The 20383-nt window shown below is 34.5% G+C and overlaps 7 protein-coding genes across 8 annotated transcripts in view; all 7 read right to left on the reverse strand.

Annotated features, from left to right (window-relative positions):
• Positions 1-20383, reverse strand: part of LOC144847510 (small ribosomal subunit protein uS9) — a 58159-nt gene that overhangs the window by 27173 nt on the left and 10603 nt on the right. The gene's annotated exons all lie outside the window — the stretch shown is intronic.
• Positions 2741-5804, reverse strand: LOC144847496 (amine sulfotransferase-like). Of its 2 annotated transcripts, none has more exons than XM_078703892.1 (7): positions 5460-5804; positions 4646-4872; positions 4317-4531; positions 3810-3933; positions 3506-3627; positions 3143-3311; positions 2741-3019 (listed from the first exon to the last, which is right to left on the reverse strand). In XM_078703892.1, the coding sequence occupies exons 2-7, from the start codon at positions 4791-4793 to the stop codon at positions 2901-2903; spliced, it is 897 nt and encodes a 298-aa protein (XP_078560018.1). In that variant the 5' UTR covers positions 4794-4872; positions 5460-5804; the 3' UTR covers positions 2741-2900. The 2 variants fall into 2 exon arrangements, with proteins under 2 accessions (XP_078560018.1, XP_078560019.1); XM_078703893.1 differs by having other exon boundaries at positions 3506-3603; positions 5460-5803.
• On the reverse strand, positions 5837-6908 carry LOC144847513 (sulfotransferase 2B1-like). The gene is made up of 3 exons (XM_078703914.1): positions 6808-6908; positions 6540-6678; positions 5837-6174 (listed from the first exon to the last, which is right to left on the reverse strand). Exons 1-3 carry the CDS (start codon positions 6901-6903, stop codon positions 6056-6058), a joined length of 354 nt encoding a protein of 117 aa, XP_078560040.1. The 5' UTR covers positions 6904-6908; the 3' UTR covers positions 5837-6055.
• Positions 7031-8653, reverse strand: LOC144848898 (amine sulfotransferase-like). Its single transcript, XM_078705850.1, has 3 exons — positions 8506-8653; positions 7489-7706; positions 7031-7087 (listed from the first exon to the last, which is right to left on the reverse strand). The coding sequence occupies exons 1-3, from the start codon at positions 8651-8653 to the stop codon at positions 7031-7033; spliced, it is 423 nt and encodes a 140-aa protein (XP_078561976.1).
• On the reverse strand, positions 9525-12469 carry LOC144848309 (sulfotransferase 2B1-like). Its single transcript, XM_078705024.1, has 6 exons — positions 12261-12469; positions 11681-11898; positions 10849-10975; positions 10486-10583; positions 10190-10328; positions 9525-9760 (listed from the first exon to the last, which is right to left on the reverse strand). Exons 1-6 carry the CDS (start codon positions 12406-12408, stop codon positions 9642-9644), a joined length of 849 nt encoding a protein of 282 aa, XP_078561150.1. The 5' UTR covers positions 12409-12469; the 3' UTR covers positions 9525-9641.
• On the reverse strand, positions 15264-16824 carry LOC144848899 (uncharacterized). Its single transcript, XM_078705851.1, has one exon. The coding sequence runs from the start codon at positions 15891-15893 to the stop codon at positions 15264-15266; it is 630 nt and encodes a 209-aa protein (XP_078561977.1). The 5' UTR covers positions 15894-16824.
• LOC144847505 (amine sulfotransferase-like) lies at positions 16932-19456 on the reverse strand. The gene is made up of 6 exons (XM_078703905.1): positions 19224-19456; positions 18837-19054; positions 18188-18314; positions 17944-18041; positions 17587-17725; positions 16932-17182 (listed from the first exon to the last, which is right to left on the reverse strand). The coding sequence occupies exons 1-6, from the start codon at positions 19369-19371 to the stop codon at positions 17064-17066; spliced, it is 849 nt and encodes a 282-aa protein (XP_078560031.1). The 5' UTR covers positions 19372-19456; the 3' UTR covers positions 16932-17063.

The following is a 20383-nucleotide window of genomic DNA, read 5'->3' on the forward strand; positions in this document are numbered from 1 at the left end:
TTAACATTGTTGGCATATATATTTATATAGCTTATAGGTATTTAAACATCTCTAAATGTTTATCTGTTTTTATGTTTAATTGTATTGAAGTTTTGTACCACTTTAACTTCCTAGTGTTTAGGCTATTCTTTTACAGTACTTGTATTAATTTGTTATATATTGTTATTGACATTTTTTTACCAAAATTAATGAATACAAGGAATAATAAAATAGCATTTCTTGTAGCGTAATTGTCTATTATTTAATTATTGCTGTAATCGTATATTTCTGACAGAAAATCATCAGAGCTTGGATAACAGTTCAACGTATGTTTTTCACTGTATCAATGGTTCCAATTTTCTTTTCTTTTCTGCTAGCTGTGTATACTATTTTTGGTAAGGAGAATGGCGATAAAAAAAAAGGCCTCCGTTTTAGGTTTCAAATACAATCCGTTTTGCTAACGCTGCTCCTTCCATTCTCTGGTTGTAAATTGCGTCAAAAGGCTCATTTTGAGCGACAGTAAAACGAGACTTCCAATCGCCAACGATACCTACATTATTATATAATAAATAAGTTATAAGCATATTTAATAATAAAATATATTGATATTGATATCAGAATATTGCATTTTTTATAATATTTAAATTTAAGAGGAATCTTTAATTGCCTCAATCATGACAAATTGCAGTAATTGGTGTAGGCCCACTGAAAGACGTTACAATGCATGTTCCCAAGTGTGGTTCCCTTTGCTATTCATCTCGTCTGGGTTCCAGACGGAGTTTTGACTAAATATTTTAGATTTTTAGATTGTATTTAGACAAAAAACGAAATTAAAAAAAATAATAATTTAATAGGTGGTGTTTCTGATACGAAATCCAAGAGACAACCTTGTTTCTTACTGGAATTTTCTGAAAGAAAGAGAGTATCTTGAGGAGTATGAGGAGTGGGATAGCTGTTTTGAAGCATCTCTGAAGCCTGACAGTAAGTTTAGTTCAACATTTGAAACTCGAGTTAGTGGAGTTTTGGTGCTCGATAATGTACTGCGATTGCGATAGTCTGCATGATTGCCTATTTGGCTTAGTGGCTGGATTCCTTCGTATTGACTAAGGTCAACGTTTTCGGTAGGAGGAAGTCCACTTCTGTCTGAAGTTTTTTTTATGTAGTTATGGAGTACGCAGGTTGCCTTAATGACCTCGTCCACGTTCTTTGGATGCATGTTGATTACACGAAAATAAATTCGGTATTTCGCGGCCAGCTGCTGTCCAAATACGTTTTCAGAGATTCTTCTGCCCCTCGACAGTCTGTAGTTAAAAAGTCGGATATGGCCTCATAATGTTAGTTTTCAATGGGAAGGCTTCATCACCTAAGATGACATGTGGCATTGGCCCAAGCTCTGGGGCACCGGGTAAATTGACATCTTCTGGTACTTCCAAGGTTTTGTTTGTAATAGCTCGGTTTAGGTCGGATCTAGCGAAAATTCCGCCATCGCTGTTTGACCCGTAGTTCCCGACATCAATGAAAGAAAAGCAGTAGTCAGCATCGAACAGTGCTAGTAGCACAACTGAGTGTGTCGGCTTATAGTTATAAAACAATGACCCCGATCTATCTGGAGCTACAATCTGTACATGTTTGCCGTCTATTGCTCCAATGCAATTTGGGAAATTCCATTTTGAATTAAACTCCTCCGCGATTTGCTTCCAATCGCTACGTGATGGAATAGCCATGTAGGTGTTTTTTAAATTTTCCCAAATCGCCTGGCAGACTTCTGGAATAATTTTACATAGGCCTATAGTCGACTTCCCAACACGATATGCAAAATACATCGGATATGAAACACCCGTAGCAAGATACCTAAAACAAGACATAAAAACAAGTTTCAAAATTACTCCAATGTCTTTGTAAACGGCAGTTAGGCTATTTAGTATTACTAATTTGGCCTATAAAATATTATTTCAAAAAGCCTCATTTACGATGTAAAAATCTCTTCGTAAGACGTTCTACTAAGTTCATGCGTATTCATGAACTTTGGTGGAGTTAAATACTAAAACTGTATTATATTAAATTATTTAATAATAATAATGTTGGTGAAAATGATAGGCCCTAATGCCCGTAATTGCCTATAATCATATACAAGACCTACTACTATACAATGGCCTATTTAAGTTTGGTGACAACTAAGTAGACGAATATAATTTTAATTAATAAACCTCGGAGCATAAACGTTCTTCCGCGGAGATACTCTCTCTGAATCTCGTGTCCCGTTTTGTAATATCATCTTTAATTAAACTGACAAGATGACCGTATTGGTGAGGCGTCATTCTAAAATAATTGAAGAATTCGTCTTCATTGGTCGCCAGATTACGTTATACCAACGTTTCAAATTGACCAAATTTCTTTCTTTCGGAACAGACCTCGTTCACCCATTTTCTTTTCCTTCTTTTGGCTAAAATTATAGCGGAAAGAATAATTTGTTCCTCACTATCATCCGATGATCATCCAGAAACGGCTGCCATTTGAACGTTTGCCCGTTGTCACGGAATACGTCACAAAACGGGCGCGTCACGTTGAAAGAAGAAACGGCGCCGTCTTCCGTTCCGCGAAACGGAACAGGTGTGAATGCCCCTTTAATCTCTAACATATAAAATTTAATTATATTTTTTTATTGTTGTATATTTCAATGCATCATATTGAATAGCTTCCACACCAAACGTAGGATAGAGATCCAAAGGTGAAGGGATACAAAAAAGGTAAAGAAACAAGATTCAGGTCAAACGGTGAATTTTATTCATAAATGATTTCAAGTGATATTATTACAACACAATTCATCTTACACAAAGTCACGTAATTAATTTTTTAAATTAAAACTCGATTATTTCTAAATTTAGAACTTGTATTATCAAATAGTTTTTCAAATGTTGATTTTAGGTTTCAAATATAATCTGTTTTGCTAGCGCCGATCCTTCCATTCTCTGGTTGTAAATTGCGTCAAAACGCTCATTTTGAGCGACAGTAAAACGAGTCTTCCAATCTCCAACGACACCTAAAAAATGCGATAATATTTGTTACAGATAGAGTACTTCGGGTGTTTTCACAAAGGTCCTTACATACTTTACTTAAAATGCTGTAGGAAAAAACATTTTCTTTCTACATAAAATAAAATTACCTTTCCGCAACAAAGGAAACGTTCTTATTTCTCCTTTCATCTGAAACGATATTGGATTTTTCACTTTCATGTTAGAAAATGATGTATTCTGCACAACTTTTTCTACATTTTCTTCTGACAAAGGACGAGACAGAAAATCAGAAATTCGAATAACACATCCCTTGTGATCCTAAAAGTTTGAAACATGATCGAATTTAGAATTCTGTAATAATGGTTTAACAATTAATGTACAAATGACAAGAAAATAAAACGTTTTATATTTATAAACAATTAGTTAATATTTAAAACAGTCATTAAGGTTACATCTAAGCCTATATTGGAATCGAACTAACGGTGTTTTAGTAAAAACACAACAAAACTCACAAGTTTCATTTCTTCGTAGGTTAAAAACAAAAAGTTCTTTTTATTTCGGTGATGTTCATAGTACGACAGATTGAAATCTAACCAATTTCCATACAACACTGAAAGTAAATAAATGTATATGTCTGCCTAATGTTACTCTACTTGATGAAGCAAGCTAGGCCTACAATTACTTGGGCTACACCATGCTGAGTCTCTACAGTTTGTGATATTACGGCATCATGTATTCTTTTGAGCCGAGTAACCGACTCCAGACTACAGTCTATAGTGCTGAGCTTGTGATAACTTTTTTCTAATTCACACTTACTGTCAGACCTCAGATATGCTTCAAAAAATGTATCCCATTTCTCATCCTCCAATAACTTTCTGTCTTTCTTAAAATTCCAAAAAGAAACGGCAATATCCTTCGGATTTCGCATCACAAACAACACCTGTTCTTGTACCAAAAATTGCATTTTACTTTTATTATGCATCCATAATAGAGAATCATGCCTCACTCTGAACATTAAGCAATTAAACCACCGACAAACTTGATTTTCCCTATCTTGTGTATCGTGAAAGCTAGTCTATGTGAGTCCTAACTTTATTTCAACTTAATATAAGATAAATGAATATGTTGGCACACATGGCGTTTCATACCTATATTACTTTAGCTCGGAATATTTGCAGATTGGTGAACTAACAAACAAAATTAAATACAGATTGTTGGCATGTCTACGCAGACATGCGCAATGTTTTTACACTCCAATGCTTTGTAGTTTTTCTCCATAAGATTTGATCACTGCAGAGTAGGCTCTCACTACACTTAGCCTACCTTTCCTTTTCCTTCAAATATCTGTTTTGGGAGAACGTCAACTGGTACGTGGGACATCATAATTCTTGGTTTTTCTCTGGAAAAATTGTCATATTTCTTCCAATTATCAGCAAATTCAAGTTGTCCAGGGGGATTGCTTTCATAATCTTCCTTAACCTTTTCTTTGTTTCCCTCGCAGACAATATTTCTCACTAATTCTCGCGCCCAATTAGTTCCTAAAATGAAACCAGCAATAGACAACTTACATTAAAAATGATTTTATTTGCGCTTCTCTTAAGCTAAATCGGTTCGAGTTTTAGTACCTTTCACAGAAAAAAACGAAAACTTACCAGATTTTGGATATGTAAGTACAAAAACATCATCATCTCTTATTTGGAAACTTTGTAGTTTTTCAGGGGTGTCATCAAGCACATGCCGTGGCCATGTGAAGCCATTTATAACATTGACACCTAGAAAGGTATTGGGTTTGTCTGCCATGGTGCGGCGTGTTTCGAATATAAATTTAATGTATACTTTGGTCTAGCCTTGGCACACACAGGTCAAAGTTCATGCCAGTCTACATGAGTAAACGAAACGATATTGGCAAGTTGTAGGAAATGTTGGCTCACGTTCAAACACAGATATATCAATAGCAATGAAAGGTCACGGCAAAGTCGTTCACGTTTGATTTTGCATATCTTGTTTGAACGAAAATTTATTTAATTATTTATAATCTTTTTTACTGATATGTTTTCTAAATTTCCTTAATTTTGCTTTTATTATTAGAAATTTGTCTGTAGATACAATTATAGAAGCTTGGTTTCCGATATAACGCAGTGAAAGACGTACGCGCAACGCAAATAATTGGCCAATCGCAAACGAGTATAGATGATCCGTGATTGAACAAGAATATTTAAATATAATATTACAAGGCCATTATTAAACTACCGAGGTGTTTTAATGTTCTTCCGGGTTTGTTAACACAGAGAGCACACTATGTTCCTATATAATGTTGTGAATTGTTTACCCTTTATGTATCAATATCATTAGGTTAATACTGTGAAATTTCATCTGGATTTAGTGTAGTAATAATTAATTGTTAATATATATATGTTCTATGCCTAATGTGTTATATATATGTATATTATAAACCAGTAAACTTACAGTACTTTCAAGACAGAATTGTTGCGATCAGACTTTGTCATAAGTTGACACTGTTTTGCTTGTTCGACTGGTCTCCCACACAGCCATTACGAGGTGTTCAGAGTCGCTATAATTAAAACTAGTCGAACATACCGGTATAGTCAAAACTACTATACTTTTACAAAATATGTAATTTTTTAAACACCTTTTTCAGTGTTTATATTAACATTGTTGCCATATATATTTATATAGCTAGGTATTTAAACATCTCTAATGTTTTTCTGTTTTAGTTTAATGTTTAATGGTATTGAAGTTTACCACTTTAGCCTTCCTAGTGTTTAGGCTATTCTACAGTACTTGTATTAATTTGTTATATATTGTTTTTGAAATTTGTTTTTACCAAAATTAATGAATACGAGGAATAACAAAATAACATTGTTTGTAGCGTACACTGTTTATTATTATTATTGACATAATCGTATATTTCTGAAAGAATCATCAGAGCTTGGATAACAATTCAACGTATTCTTGATTTCACTGAATCAATGGTTTCCAGTTTCTTTGTTAGGCTATCTGTGTATCCTTTGGCAAGGAAAATGACGAAAAAAATCTTCCGTTTAAGTCTCAAATATAATCCGTTTTGCCAGCGCCGATCCTTCCATTCTCTGGTTGTAAATTGCGTCAAAACGCTCATTTTGAGCGACAGTAAAACGCGACTTCCAATCGCCAACGACACCTATAATAAATAAATAAATAATTTTGATATCAGGATATTGGATTTTTTATAATATTTAAATTTAAGAGGAATCTTTAATTGCCTCAATCATGACAAATTGCAGTAATTGGTGTAGGCCCACTGAAAGACGTTACAATGCATGTTCCCAAGTGTGGTTCCCTTTGCTATTCATCTCGTCTGGGTTCCAGACGGAGTTTTGACAAAATATTTTAATATGGCGTTCCATACGTATACTACTCGTGATTGTATCTTTATACAAAAATCGAAATAAAAAATAAATAAATAAACAAGACAATAAATACAGACTTGGGGCAAGTCTTCATCGTACTACGTTATAAGTGTATTTCTAAAATAAACAAAATTACCTTTTCTCGTGACATTAAACTTCTGTTTAATCGCTTTCATGGTAGAAAATGTTGTATTTTCTACAACTTTGTCAACTTGTTCCTCTGACAAAGGACGATACAGAAAATCAGAAATCCGAATAACACATCCTTTGTGATCCTGTAACAATATAAAAAATTAGAGGAGAAAAAAACATTGACAATTATTTTATATATAAGTCATCAAAAGTAAGTTGCTTTAGGCTATAATCATCATCATAACAATTACTCTACAACGAACTAAACTTACAAGTTTCATTTCTTCGTAGGTTAGGAACAAAAAATTCTTTTTATTTCGGTGATTTTCATAGTACGTCAGATTGAAATCAAACCAAGTCCCATACATCACTAAAAATAAAATAAAACAGCTGTAATAACAATTAAATAACACACAGTGTATTACTGTCATTCTTTAAGTCCCGCATAGACATACATTAAGACGAGAGTGATAATAATGACGTCATTATCAAGGTTCACTTACTGTCGGTCTTGAGATATTCTTCAAAAAAGCTATCCCACTCCTCATACTCCTTTAAAAAGTTTCTTTGTAACATAAAATTCCAATAAGAAACAGCACTGTGTCCTTTGGGTTTCGAATCACGTACACCACCTTTATTTTAATGAAAAGTTAGTTCAGGTAGGTAAAGTTTTAAAAAGTGTTCAGGAGTTCTCCTGCACTAAAGAAATGATTATAATATAACGCCACAAACTGTACAATAATTGCATCTTTTTTAATCTGATGTCTTTAATAACAACTTTTCTACGCAAGAAATGTTACGCTTCAATGACTTTGGTTTGACCTATGGTTTTTACGCGTGTCGATCGTCATATTAATGACATGTTGTTTCAGTACTGAACAAACTTCTATAGGCCTACCACACGTATGTTCTCAATTAATATTATGTCTATAATCTAATTACAGCAAACTTACCTTTCCTTTTCCTTCAAGTACCTGCTTTGGCAGTACATCAACTGGCACGTGAGTCATCATAACTCTTGGTTTTTCTGTCGACAAACTATCGAATTTTTCGCAAGTATCAACAAATTCGATAGGTCCACCAGCAGAGCTGTTAGCATAATCTTCCTTAACCTTATCTTTGTTTCCCTTACACATAATGTTTCTCACTAATTCTTGGGCCCAATGAGTTTCTAATGAAAATGAGAATACGGATGATCATTGCATTATTGTTTATTACTATAACTGTGTATAGAGTGGGTTATTGAACAAAATTTGAAAGAAGTAGGAGCTAAAGCTCTGTCTACACTATCAAACTTTATATGACAAAAAAATGTGATGTGCCCAAATATGGTAGTGATATTCCCAAGTATGGTAGTGATATGACATCATCATGTCCATGGGCACATCACATTTTTTTGTCACATAAAGTTTGATAGTGTATACAGAGCTTAAGTCCTTACTTATATTTTACTAATAAAATGCATCATTTATTTCCCATGATAGAAAACACGCATAATAAGGACAAACATGAGGATAACTTCTATTAAGAATAACAAAAACAAACACATACCGATTCGGTATGAAAATTAAAATTTCGTAAAATAAATTAACCGTAAATACAAAAGATCATGCTCGTTATTTATATAGCGGAATGTCATCTCTCATTCGTGGAAATGAAATAAAACACATGACGATTAAGCATTCGTTACAAGAATTCACAACATAGGGTATACCACGATACGATACATTATCTTACCATGTTTGTTAGCTCTGTTATTTGTTTTAAAAGACAATAACAGTGTTCGGATGTTTGTTTTATGATTATATATTTTGCTAAGCTTGGAAAAAAAATTTAACGTCTTGAATAAAAGAGGTAATAACGTTGAAATGATAAACTATTTCACAGTCTTGTCTTGTTTCATACCGTCCCAAGATACGCCGATCGGTTACATTTTTTACTCCAATTAATATCAACATGATCATACTCACCAGCTTTTGGATATGTAAGCACAAAAACATCATCATCTCTTACTTTGAAGTTTGCTACTTTTTCAGGGTTGGTATCACGCACAAGTGGCGGCCATTTAAACCCATTTATAACATTTACACCTAAAAACGGTTTTGGTTTGTCTGCCATTTTGTTTTGTCTTGTCGGTCGGCACCGCGTCAACATAAACACTAAAGTGTACTTTGCCCCTAAAGTGGGCAAATTAGAGGCTATTTTTAGGTTAAGGTGACAATGGATTTAATATTTTTGAAAATACAGGTCTTGGGAATTAAGGGACTAACTCAAAATTACCCAGAATCCCTTTAGGGAACATCCCAAATCGCACAATCAAAATGGCCGTCAGTTTTTGAATAAAAATGATGGTTTTCGGAGAATTTAAGTTAAAATTTCTTTTATCCAAACTATACTCGCAAATAATGATTGAAACTTGCTGGTATTGGAAAAATGAAGCTATAGTCTAGGATATTTCACGTTGATACATTGGTAAAAAGATAAATAAATATTTTGCCACACATGGCGTTTCATACTTATAACACTTGAGAGCCCGGAATATTTCCAGGCTGGTGGACTAACATAAAAAATCCAATAAATACCGACTTGGGGCAAGTCTACGTAGAAACCATACCTTCTTTTATTAGACATTTTAGAATCCTGCCTGTAGGAGAGGAGGTTGATTTCACTCTATGACGCATCGCAGGGGCGTACGCGCAAAGCAAATAATTTGACCAATCACAAACGAGTACGTTTATGATCCGTCGCTTGTGATTAGACAAACTTCTTGTATCGCTTTTTACAACTCTGCGTTACGTTTTAGTGTATTTTTCTTTTATATTGTTATTGAAATTGTTTTTACCAAAAATATGAACGGAATAAAAAGGCAAAGGAATAAAAAAAAAAAAACATTGTCAACTTTGCAGTATTTATTATTACTGCCGATGGTATATTGTGACAAAAGTATCTTCAGACATTGGTGGTCAGAAACCATAACAGTTTACTAATTCTTGTATCATTTTATTTTGGTAAGTAGATGATATAAAAATAGTCAAATATATCAAAAGTATATAAAAATTGAATGAATTTGATTTTTTGTTTATTAGTGCATAATTTAGCATCCATTTTAGGTTTCAAATATAATCCGTTTTGCTAGCGCCGATCCTTCCATTCTCTGGTTGTAAATTGCGTCAAAACGCTCATTTTGAGCGACAGTAAAACGAGACTTCCAATCTCCAACAACACCTATAATAAATAATTAGTTAATTGATATAATGAAATTGAATTTTTATAAATTAATTAAATAAATTTAAATCAAATCCTTCTAATCGCCTTAAGTTACAATTAATTATTGCAGTATTATAGGCCCTCTACTAAATAAAATATTATCGGTCATAATAAAGCGTGGTTCCCACTAGCGACGCAACGTAACGCAACACAATGACCTATTGACGCAAAGTGCTGTATTTCGGTGGGAGAACCGACGATGCAAACATCGCAGGTTTTATTTCACTCAGGCGGGAGCAAACACAATTATTGGAAGGGCATTTTCTTACGTTGCGTAGGTTGCGTTACGTTGCGTAGGTTGCGTTACGTTGCGTCGCTAGTGGGAACCAAGCTTAAGCCTGGTCCTATATGCATCGTACTACTACTACTATCAATAAACAAAATTACCTTTTCTCGTGACATTAAACTTCTTTTTAGTCGCTTTCATGCTAGAAAATGTTGTATTTTCCACAACTTTGTCCACTTGTTCCTCTGACAAAGGACGAGACAGAAAATCACAGATCCGAATAACACATCCTTTGTGATCCTGTAACAATTTCAATATTATTTTAGAAAATATGGTATTCGCGAAAAAATGCAAAGCAATGTAAAAAATTAGAAGAGAAAACTAAATGTTTTGATATTAAATTCCTCGTCATCAATCGTAATCATCAAAATTACTCTACAATAACGAAAAAACTCACAAGTTTCATTTCTTCGTAGGTTAAGAACAAAAAATTCTTTTTATTTCGGTGATTTTCATAGTACGGCAGATTGTAATCAAACCAAGTTCCATACATCACTAAGAATTTAAAAAAAAAAGGTTAATGTTAATATAAGGCCTATACAACGTACTACTACTGACACAACAAATGTGATGTGCCCATATATAGACATGATGATGTCATATCACTATCATGGCCACATCACACTTTTTTGTCACATAAAGTTTGATAGTGTGGACAGAGCTTAAGTTGATCTTATTTTCCTTGTCAAGTACATGAGGATAAACATAAACAAACTTGACAACAGTGATGATAATGACGTCATTATCAAGGTTCACTTACTGTCGGTCTTTAGATATGCTTCAAAAAAGCTATCCCACTCTTGGTACTCCTCTAAAAAGTGTGTTTCTAACAGAAAATGCCAATAAGAAACAGCAATGTCCTTTGGGTTTCGATTCACGAACACCACCTTTATTTTAAAGAAAAGTTAGTTCAGGTAGGTACAGTTTAAAAAAAAATATTCAGGAGTTCTCTTGCACTAAAGAAATGATTATAATATAACGCCACAAACTGTACAATAATTGCATCTTTGTTTGATCGTCTACCGTAAATCTTCTAATTGTAACCCTGTGTTATTATTCTTTGATTGTTTTTTAGGATGGGTTACTATTAGAAGCGGGGTTACTGAGTAGTGGGTTACTATTACTAATCTTAAATTAGGCACCTGAAAATAGTAACCCACCCCCTAACTTTTCCGGTCAGCAACTCATTACATTACATAGCAAAATAATAATACAGTACGAATAAACAAATTTGGTTGAACTCTAACTTTATTTTATAAACTCAAAAACATTCAATCCTCCCCCACACCCGAGATCAACATGCATATCTCCTTATTTTCAAAATACGGCTGCATCATAAGTTTTTGTGACTCTAATATAGTAAACCTCCATGGGTTACTATTAGAGTAGTGGGTTATTATTAAAAAATTTACGGTATTGCTTTACGCAAGGAATGTTACGCTTCAATGACTTTGGTTTGACCTATGGTTTTTTTACGCGTGTCATCGTATTAACCTGAGATGTTGTCTCAGTATGAACTAACTTCTTAATACCACAGTCACGTATGTTCTTCAATTAATATTATGTCTATAATCTAATAACAGCAAACTTACCTTTCCTTTTCCTTCAAGTACCTGCTTTGGCAGTACATCAACTGGCACGTGAGTCATCATAACTCTTGGTTTTTCTGTCGACAAACTATCGAATTTTTCGCAAGTATCACCAAATTCGATAGGTCCACCAGCAGAGCTGTTAGCATAATCTTCCTTAACCTTATCTTTGTTTCCCTTACACAGAATATTTCTCACTAATTCTTGGGCCCAATGAGTTCCTAATGAAAATGAGAATCATATATTTTTATAATTGTGATTTTTTTAATATACTAAGGGAACATGAAATACGAAATGAAATAAATACATGCGCACAACACAACATAACATAATAATGGTACATTATTTAAATTTACCAGCTTCAAGATGATGGTGTTCGGCGGTTATGCATTTGATGATGATGTTATTTTGCTAAGTTCGGAAAACAAATATAATGTAAATTTTATCTGAAAATAAATTGAATCTTGAATAAAAGAGATATAAATGACGTTGAAATAACTATTTCACAGTCTCGTCTTGTTTCATACCGTCCCAAGATCGGTTACAGTTTTACTCCGATTAATATCAAGATGATCATACTTACCAGCTTTTGGATATGTAAGCACAAAAACATCATCCTCTCTGACTTTGAGGTTTGCTATTTGTTTAGGGTTGGTATCACGCACCATTGGCGGCCATTTAAACCCATTTATAACATTTACACCGAAAAACGGTTTTGGTTTGTCTGTCATATTTTAAGTTTTCCTTGTCCGACCGGCACCGCGTCAACATGAAACTAAAGTGTACTTTGGTAGGCCCATAGGTTAGCCGGCAAAGATGGCTATCATAAAGGTCAAAAACTGTTGGTCTAGCATGAGTAAGCATTTAAAAGGGTATAACAAAGGTTTGCTTGCTGAAACAAGGAAATGTTGTTTGCTTTGCCGTGACGACACGAGAATCTATTTCGTTGTTTCCAAGACAGTAGGCCTAATCAAAATGACCATGAAGAATTTAAATCAAACCACGTATCCTGGTCTTGGAATTGAGGGAAGGCTAAATTTAAAGATTAAAAAACATTTTTTTAAAATAATTCCTAAAACGTTTATGTTGAATATATACCATTAATGTCACATAATAGTTATTAATTGTTGACCAAAAACTGGATAGAAAAAAAGTATTTACCTGAAAAAAAAAATATATAGCAAACAGTAAAATTGGCTGACAGCCAATGGGTTTTTGGTTGAATTTAACTATTCATTTTGTCATTTTATAAGCATTTTTCCCCGTTTTTTCCTACGGAAGAGATCACTTATTAAACTTTGCAAATAACCGTATTTAAAGTATGATTTAATTAATATTAGTCATTGTTCATGTTTTTGAATTTTTAACAATAAAGAAAAATAATAGCCTCTTGAAAATTGTAAACTTCTGAAGAATTTCGATGATTATTATCCCCGGGCCTAAATTTTGGAATGATCGAATGCGATCGGTGGGTATGAGCATGGAGGAAATTATTTTTTCCTCCATGGTATAAGGTCCGACCGCCGATAACGCGACTCTACAGCTCACTATGTCGGTCGGTTGGTCGGTCGGTCTGTCGGTAAACACTAACTTGTATATGGCCTTGTCTTGATATCAGTTTCATCTAGCTAAGTCAATTTTTCAGAGTATATTCCTTATGGCCAGGACTCGATGTGGTTATGTTTTTCACGGTGCGCAATCAAAAATTACGCGGTCTACGCACGATTTAACGAAATCACGTTTGTAATCATATCTTCTTCACAAACATGAATCACAATTAAATAACATTTGGTACTCATAAATTTCAGGTCATATTTCATCATATGGCAATACAATTACGTGCGTAGCGCATATAACGCATGCGTACGAGTGCTTACAATTTTCAAAATTGTTAAATTTATTTTCGATGAAATTACGTAGAGTACGTTTCAGGTAATTTTAAGCGTTTAAAAAATTGCAATGAGTGCGCAGATTTGTGCACGCGCACTGCACGTTAAACGTTAATACGCACTCTTTTTGCCCGATTTCTGTTTTACAACCTTTATTTAATAATGTAATCATATTTGATTCACTTTCCAACTCGAAATTACGTTATACGAGCACGTCAAAAGTGACAGGCTACACACGTTTAAACATTTTCAACATTTTTAAACATGTTCAGCAATTTCGGTCGGTCGGTCGGTTGGTTGGTCGGTAAACACTAACTTGAGCACGCGACTGCAGCCATGTATATGGCCTTGATTATATGGTTTTGACTATTTAGTTATTAGTACTCTCGACTGCTTATTTAGCAGTAGGCCTATTTTTACAGTATAATAACTTCTTATTAGTATTCTTCTGAGTTGTTGACCCAAACGTTCTGTGTGAATTTATTTGACCCAATTTGAGTGAAAATTACTCCAATGAGGAGACACACCCATTTTGTTTTCAGAGCAATTTTCATTGAGCCAACCACTGCGCACACTCCACTTTAATTCCGTATTTACGGAAAAGATTTTGGAAACAGTTAGGCCTAGAGTAAACTATTTTAAGACATTAAAAAAGAAGGAAGAATACAACAGTATTGTTCTAATTTGCTCACTGAAATCATATTTAAGACACGTCTGTAAACATGGCTGATCAAGTTAGATGGAGCTGTCAAAACGGTGATAATTCTGACATAGGCGAGCACAATGGAAAAACTTCGGGACAAATCTCTGCCTTGGATACCAACATGATCTATCTCAGATGTACCGTGAAATGTAAATTCGAAAACATTAGTTTTCACTATTACGATATTGTTCCATATTTCTATCTTAGGCAGATATTATGGCTTTAAGAGAATTTAAGTTAAAATTACTTTTCTCCAAAACTATACTCACAAATAATGATTGAAACTTGCTAGAAACATACTGGTATTGGAAAAACGAAGCTATATTCTGGGGTATTTCAAGTTAATACTTTGGTAAAAAGATAAATAAATATTTTTGGCACACATGGCGTTTCATACTTATAACACTTGAGCCCGATTTCCAGGCTGGTTTAGTAATTGTCGGCGCAACGGTAAAATAAAACAACTACTAAATGTATACAGTAAACTATGCAATTTATTCCAAGTGAATCAAGTGAGGATTCTCAATAAATAGATAAAATATACAATATACAATATTTTGATAAGACAATGCAATAAACGGTGTAGCTAAGATGCTGGTTGAGAAAAGAGTGTGTTAATAATGTGGTCAGTGCATGGTAATATTGGGCTTGGCCCATCTCATCTGACCAATTAGGATTAAGATAATTAATGTGGTTTTCTGTTAGAGTCATTAACATTCTTAAAATCCATTAGCTAGAAAAGTGAAGGTAACAGGAAGGTAACCTGTCAATGTGAGGTTAAATAAAGAGATATATAGAGGATGTATAAATAATCAAATTAAAAGTAAATGTTGAATTGTTTAAAAGCTATGTGGTAGGTCTGCTACAGGAGCCCCCTTCCAGTGAAAGAATTAATGATAGAACGAGACAAAACGTTGAGGGAAATGAACATGTCTACCAGAACGAGTAGTACGGGGAGGAGTTGCCAAAATGGGAGAAGGGTTGTTTGGTTTGACTAGGGGTGATGCTTGTAGCTTGGAGTGAGGGTTTGCTCTTGGGATACTTCAATAATTTTTTCAGCCAATGATGTCAAGCTTCCCAGGTCCAACTCATCCTTGGTTGAAGCTAGGATAAACTGTACATTAGTTGGGAGGCGACTTAAGAATAGTTGTTTCATAATTGATGGTTCGAGTGGCCTGTCGCCTAAGAGTTGTAACATCCGTCGGTATAATTGCGACGGTTTCCTATCCCCCAACTCCTCGGCTGTTAGGAGTTGGCGGAGGCGCTGTTGGTCGGAGTCAGTTGTCCGACGTATTAAGGTATCTTTCAAGTTCACATACCTGTTATCAGTAGGCGGGGTGAGAAGTAGATCCCGAACTTCCTGCGCAATTTCAGGTTGCAATGATCCGACTAAATAAGCATATTTTGTAGCATCTACTGTAATCCCACGCGTTGTGAACTGTGCTTCCACTTGGGTGAACCATAATATCGGATCATTGGGCCAGTATGGAGGCAGTTTCAACGCTACAGAAGAAATTGGCCTGTTGACGATTGCTGCGTCAGGAGCGGGCACCACAGGTTGTTCCTGGTTCTGGGGTTGTGCTGGAGGTTGCGGTAGCTGTCGTTGTTGCTGTTGTCCTTCCATTTTAAGTTTAATTCGGTATAAGAAAGTCGAGGGTCACCACTTTAGTAATTGTCGGCGCAACGGTAAAATAAAACAACTACTAAATGTATACAGTAAACTATGCAATTTATTCCAAGTGAATCAAGTGAGGATTCTCAATAAATAGATAAAATATACAATATACAATATTTGATAAGACAATGCAATAAACGGTGTAGCTAAGATGCTGGTTGAGAAAAGAGTGTGTTAATAATAGTGCATGGTAATATTGGGCTTGGCCCATCTCATCTGACCAATTAGGATTAAGAGAATTAATGTGGTTTTCTGTTAGAGTCATTAACATTCTTAAAATCCATTAGCTAGAAAAGTGAAGGTAACAGGAAGGTAACCTGTCAATGTGAGGTTTAATAAAGAGATATATAGAGGATGTATAAATAATCAAATTAAAAGTAAATGTTGAATTGTTTAAAAGCTATGTGGTAGGTCTGCTACACTGGCATGGACTAACATAAAAACCCAATAAATACAGACTTCGGGCAAGTCTACGTACCATACTACTATATCTTGTATTAGACATTTTAGAATCCTGTAGGAGGAGGTTGATTCCTCTCTATGACGCATCGCAAGGACGTACGTGCAAGGCAAATAATTTGACCAATCACAAACGAGTACGTTTATGATCCGTCGCTTGTGATTGGACAAACTTTTTGTATCGCTTTTTACATCCTTGCGTTACGTTCTTGGGTTAGTGTCTTTTTTAAACAACCTTTTTGACTTTTTTTTATTGTTGGGATTTTAATATATATTTTTTATAGCTAGGTATTTAAAAAAAATCTTAAATGGTTTTATTTCTAAAGTTTATACCACTTTAACTTCTCCTGTGATGTTGTTCTTGATCTTGTTTCTTGCTGTATTTTCTTTTATATTGTTATTAAAATTATTTTTTACTAAAAATATGAATGAATACAAGGAATAAAACAAAATAACATTATCAATTTTGTAGTTTAGTGTTCATTATTACTGTTGTTTATTACATTATATATGTTAGGCCTATATTTGTATTTAGGCCTATATCTTCAGACGGTTGCGGTCAGATACTCAAAAGATACTTGGTAAGTAGATGATATAAAAAAGTCAAATATATCAAAAGTATATAAAAATTGAATTAATTTGGTTTTATTTAGTGCCATTTCAGGTCTCAAATACAATTCGTTTTGCTAACGCCGATCCTTCCATTCTCTGGTTGTAAATTGCGTCAAAACGCTCATTTTGAGCGACAGTAAAACGGGTCTTCCAATCGCCAACGACACCTATAATACATAAATAATTAGTTAATTGATATAATGATATTTAATCTTTATACATTATTTAAATAAATTTAAAGCAAATCCTTCTAATCGCCTCAAGTTACAATTAATTATTGCAGTATTATATGCCCTCTACTAAATAGGCCTAAACTATTATTATTAAGGCATGCATCTAAAGCTTGGTTCCGACTAGATACGCAACCTACGCAGCGTAAGAAAATTGTGTTTGCCCCCGCCTGCGTGAAATCAAACCTGCGATATTTGCAGCACTATTGCGTCGTCGGTTCCCACTTGTGATTACGCAATACAACACTTTGCGTCAATACGTCGTTGCGTTGCGTTCTAGTGGGAACCACGCTTAAGCGTGGTCCTATATGCATCGTACTACTATCAATAAACAAAATTACCCTTTCTCGTGACATTAAACTTCTGTTTAGTCGCTTTCATGCTAGAAAATGTTGTATTTTCCACAACTTTGTCCACTTGTTCCTCTGACAAAGGACGAGACAGAAAATCACAGATCCGAATAACACATCCTTTGTGATCCTGTAAAAATGTCAACATTATTTTAGAAAATATGGTATTCACGAAAAAAAGGGGGGATGGGCAAAAAACAATGCAAGAGAAAAAAACATTAAAATATTTGTACAATTCATTAATATTATTATTGGATGTAAAGTCATCAAAAGTAAGTTGATCATAACTACTGATCGTACACGAAGCCGCCATATCATCATATTTACACTATAACAAACAAAACTTACAAGTTTCATTTCTTCGTAGGTTAGGAACAAAAAGTTATTTTTATTTCGGTGTTGTTCATAGTACGGCAGATTGTAATCAAACCAATTTCCATACATCACTTGAATAACAAAAAAATAATGATAATAATAGTACTACTACTGACACATATTACGGTGTTATTATTGTCCTCGTCAAGTACGAGGATAAACATAAACAAACCTGACAAGAGTGATGATAATGACGTCATTATCAAGGTTCACTTACTGTCGGTCTTGACATATTCTTCAAAAAAGCTACCCCACTCCTCATACTCCTTTGAAAAGTGTCTTTCTAACAGAAAATGCCAATAAGAAACAGCACTGTCCTTTGGGTTTCGAATAACGAACACCACCTTTTTGTTTAAAAAAAGTTAGTTTAGGTACAATTTTAAAAAAAAGAGGTGCTCTTGCATTAAAGACATATAATTTAAATAAACGCCACAGATACACAATGAATCTGTTTTTCTTATTAGCAAGAAATATTACGCTTCAATGACTATATATTTTCGCGTGTCGACGATGGCCGTATAACTATTAACTAAACCAAGGCAATCTAACAACATGATGCTGAGATCCGGAGATCAAAGGGTTTATCTGTGGCTGCGACACGATCAGTTCCACGCCCCTAGTAAGCTCGGTTCTCACTAGGGCACAACGCGAGGAAGCAAAGGGAGAATATATCTATATTACAGTTACCAGGGAGTATCCCTGAGTATACTGTGGTATTTTTCGCAACCAAACATAAGATCAAAGGACTGCTACGAGTTCCTATCTTGGCAAGACGAGCTCAATGTCCTGTTGTACTGTTAGATTTCCTTGACTAAACTATCGTTCTTCAATTTATAATTAATAGGAGGTCTATAATAAACACTTACCTTTCCTTTTCCTTCAAATACCTGTTTTGGTAGTACGTCAACTGGTGCGTGGGTCATCATAACTCTTGGCTTTTCTGTCGAGCAGCTATCGAATTTTTCGCAAGTATCAAAAAATTCGATAGGTAGATTAGCAGAGCTGCTTCCATAATCTTCTTTAACTCTGTCTTTATTTCCCTCACAAAAAATATTTTTCACTAATTCTTGTGCCCAATGTGTCCCTAAATGAAAATAATTGAATACAGATCAATTATTATTTATTGTTGTGTCTATTTTGTAACTTGTATTCAAAAATAATTTGAATCTTGAAAAAAAAAAGTAAATGCATAAAATTCCAAAATACGGATCGGTTACAGTTACTCTGATTAATATCAACATGATCATACTCACCAGCTTTTGGATATGTAAGCACAAAAACATCATCCTCTCTTACTTTGAAGTTTGCTACTTTTTCAGGGTTGGTATCACGCACAAGTGGCGGCCATTTAAACCCATTTATAACATTTACACCTAAAAACGGTTTTGGTTTGTCAGTCATGATTTTTCTTGTCCGCCCGGCACCGCGTCAACATGAAAACTAATGTACTTTGGTATGTTAGCTCTCGGCAAAAAAGGCAAAAGAAAATGGCTATCATGAGGGTAAAACTGCTATTGTAGCATGAGTAAGCATTTAAAAGGGTAACAAAGGTGTGCTTTCTGGACCAAGACAACATTGTTTAATTCCTTAGCTAAACCAAAGTAAACACCAGAGAATCTATGACCCGGTCTATATGTATCATTTTTCGTTGATCAGCCAGAGGACAGTTGTATCCTGGTCTTGGAAGAGGAAAGAGTAGGTCCTTATATATTAAATTGAAGGGCGCAGATCCGTATTTAATAATGGGGGAGGGGGTGGGACGTATTAAAATGAAAACATTAGGCTGGGGCCGCCAAGGGCCCCCGGTCGGGGTCCTGGGGGAGAATCGGTCGTTTCAATCGATTTCTCTGAGCACATAAAAATTCCGCCTGGAAGAATACAATTATTTTGGGTTACGCACTGGTCCTGATGCGCGACTGGTTATATTCACGCAAAATCTATTCTTCTTAGATAGGACTACTGTATTTTCTGAAATTACATACGATTCGTCATCGTTTGTCATTGAAGTCTTACTTTCTATTTTATTTTAAACAATTTAATGATTTGCTCTTGAAAAGTGAGGGAACAATCCTCCACTAAAAAATATGTGGGAGTGGGGGTATCATGTCATCGTCCCCCTCCCCACCCAAGAAGTGGTAAATATCGATGAGTTAATTACAATGAAGAAAAATAATATAATAATAATAATTTTGAAAACTGTATAGGCCTACACCTCTAAAGAAATTAAGCTCAGTCTAGACTATCAAACTTTATGTGACAAAAAAATATGATGTGCACATATATGGACATGATGATGTGATACCACTACCATATTTTGGCATATCACCGCCATTGGGCACATCACACTTTTTTTTGTCAAACTTAGTTTGATAGTGTAGACAATGCTTACGATAATAATATCTCCACGGAGAAT

This window comes from Antedon bifida, chromosome 7 (assembly GCF_963402885.1).
Source record: "Antedon bifida chromosome 7, ecAntBifi1.1, whole genome shotgun sequence".
Classification (NCBI taxonomy): Eukaryota; Metazoa; Echinodermata; class Crinoidea; order Comatulida; family Antedonidae; genus Antedon; species Antedon bifida.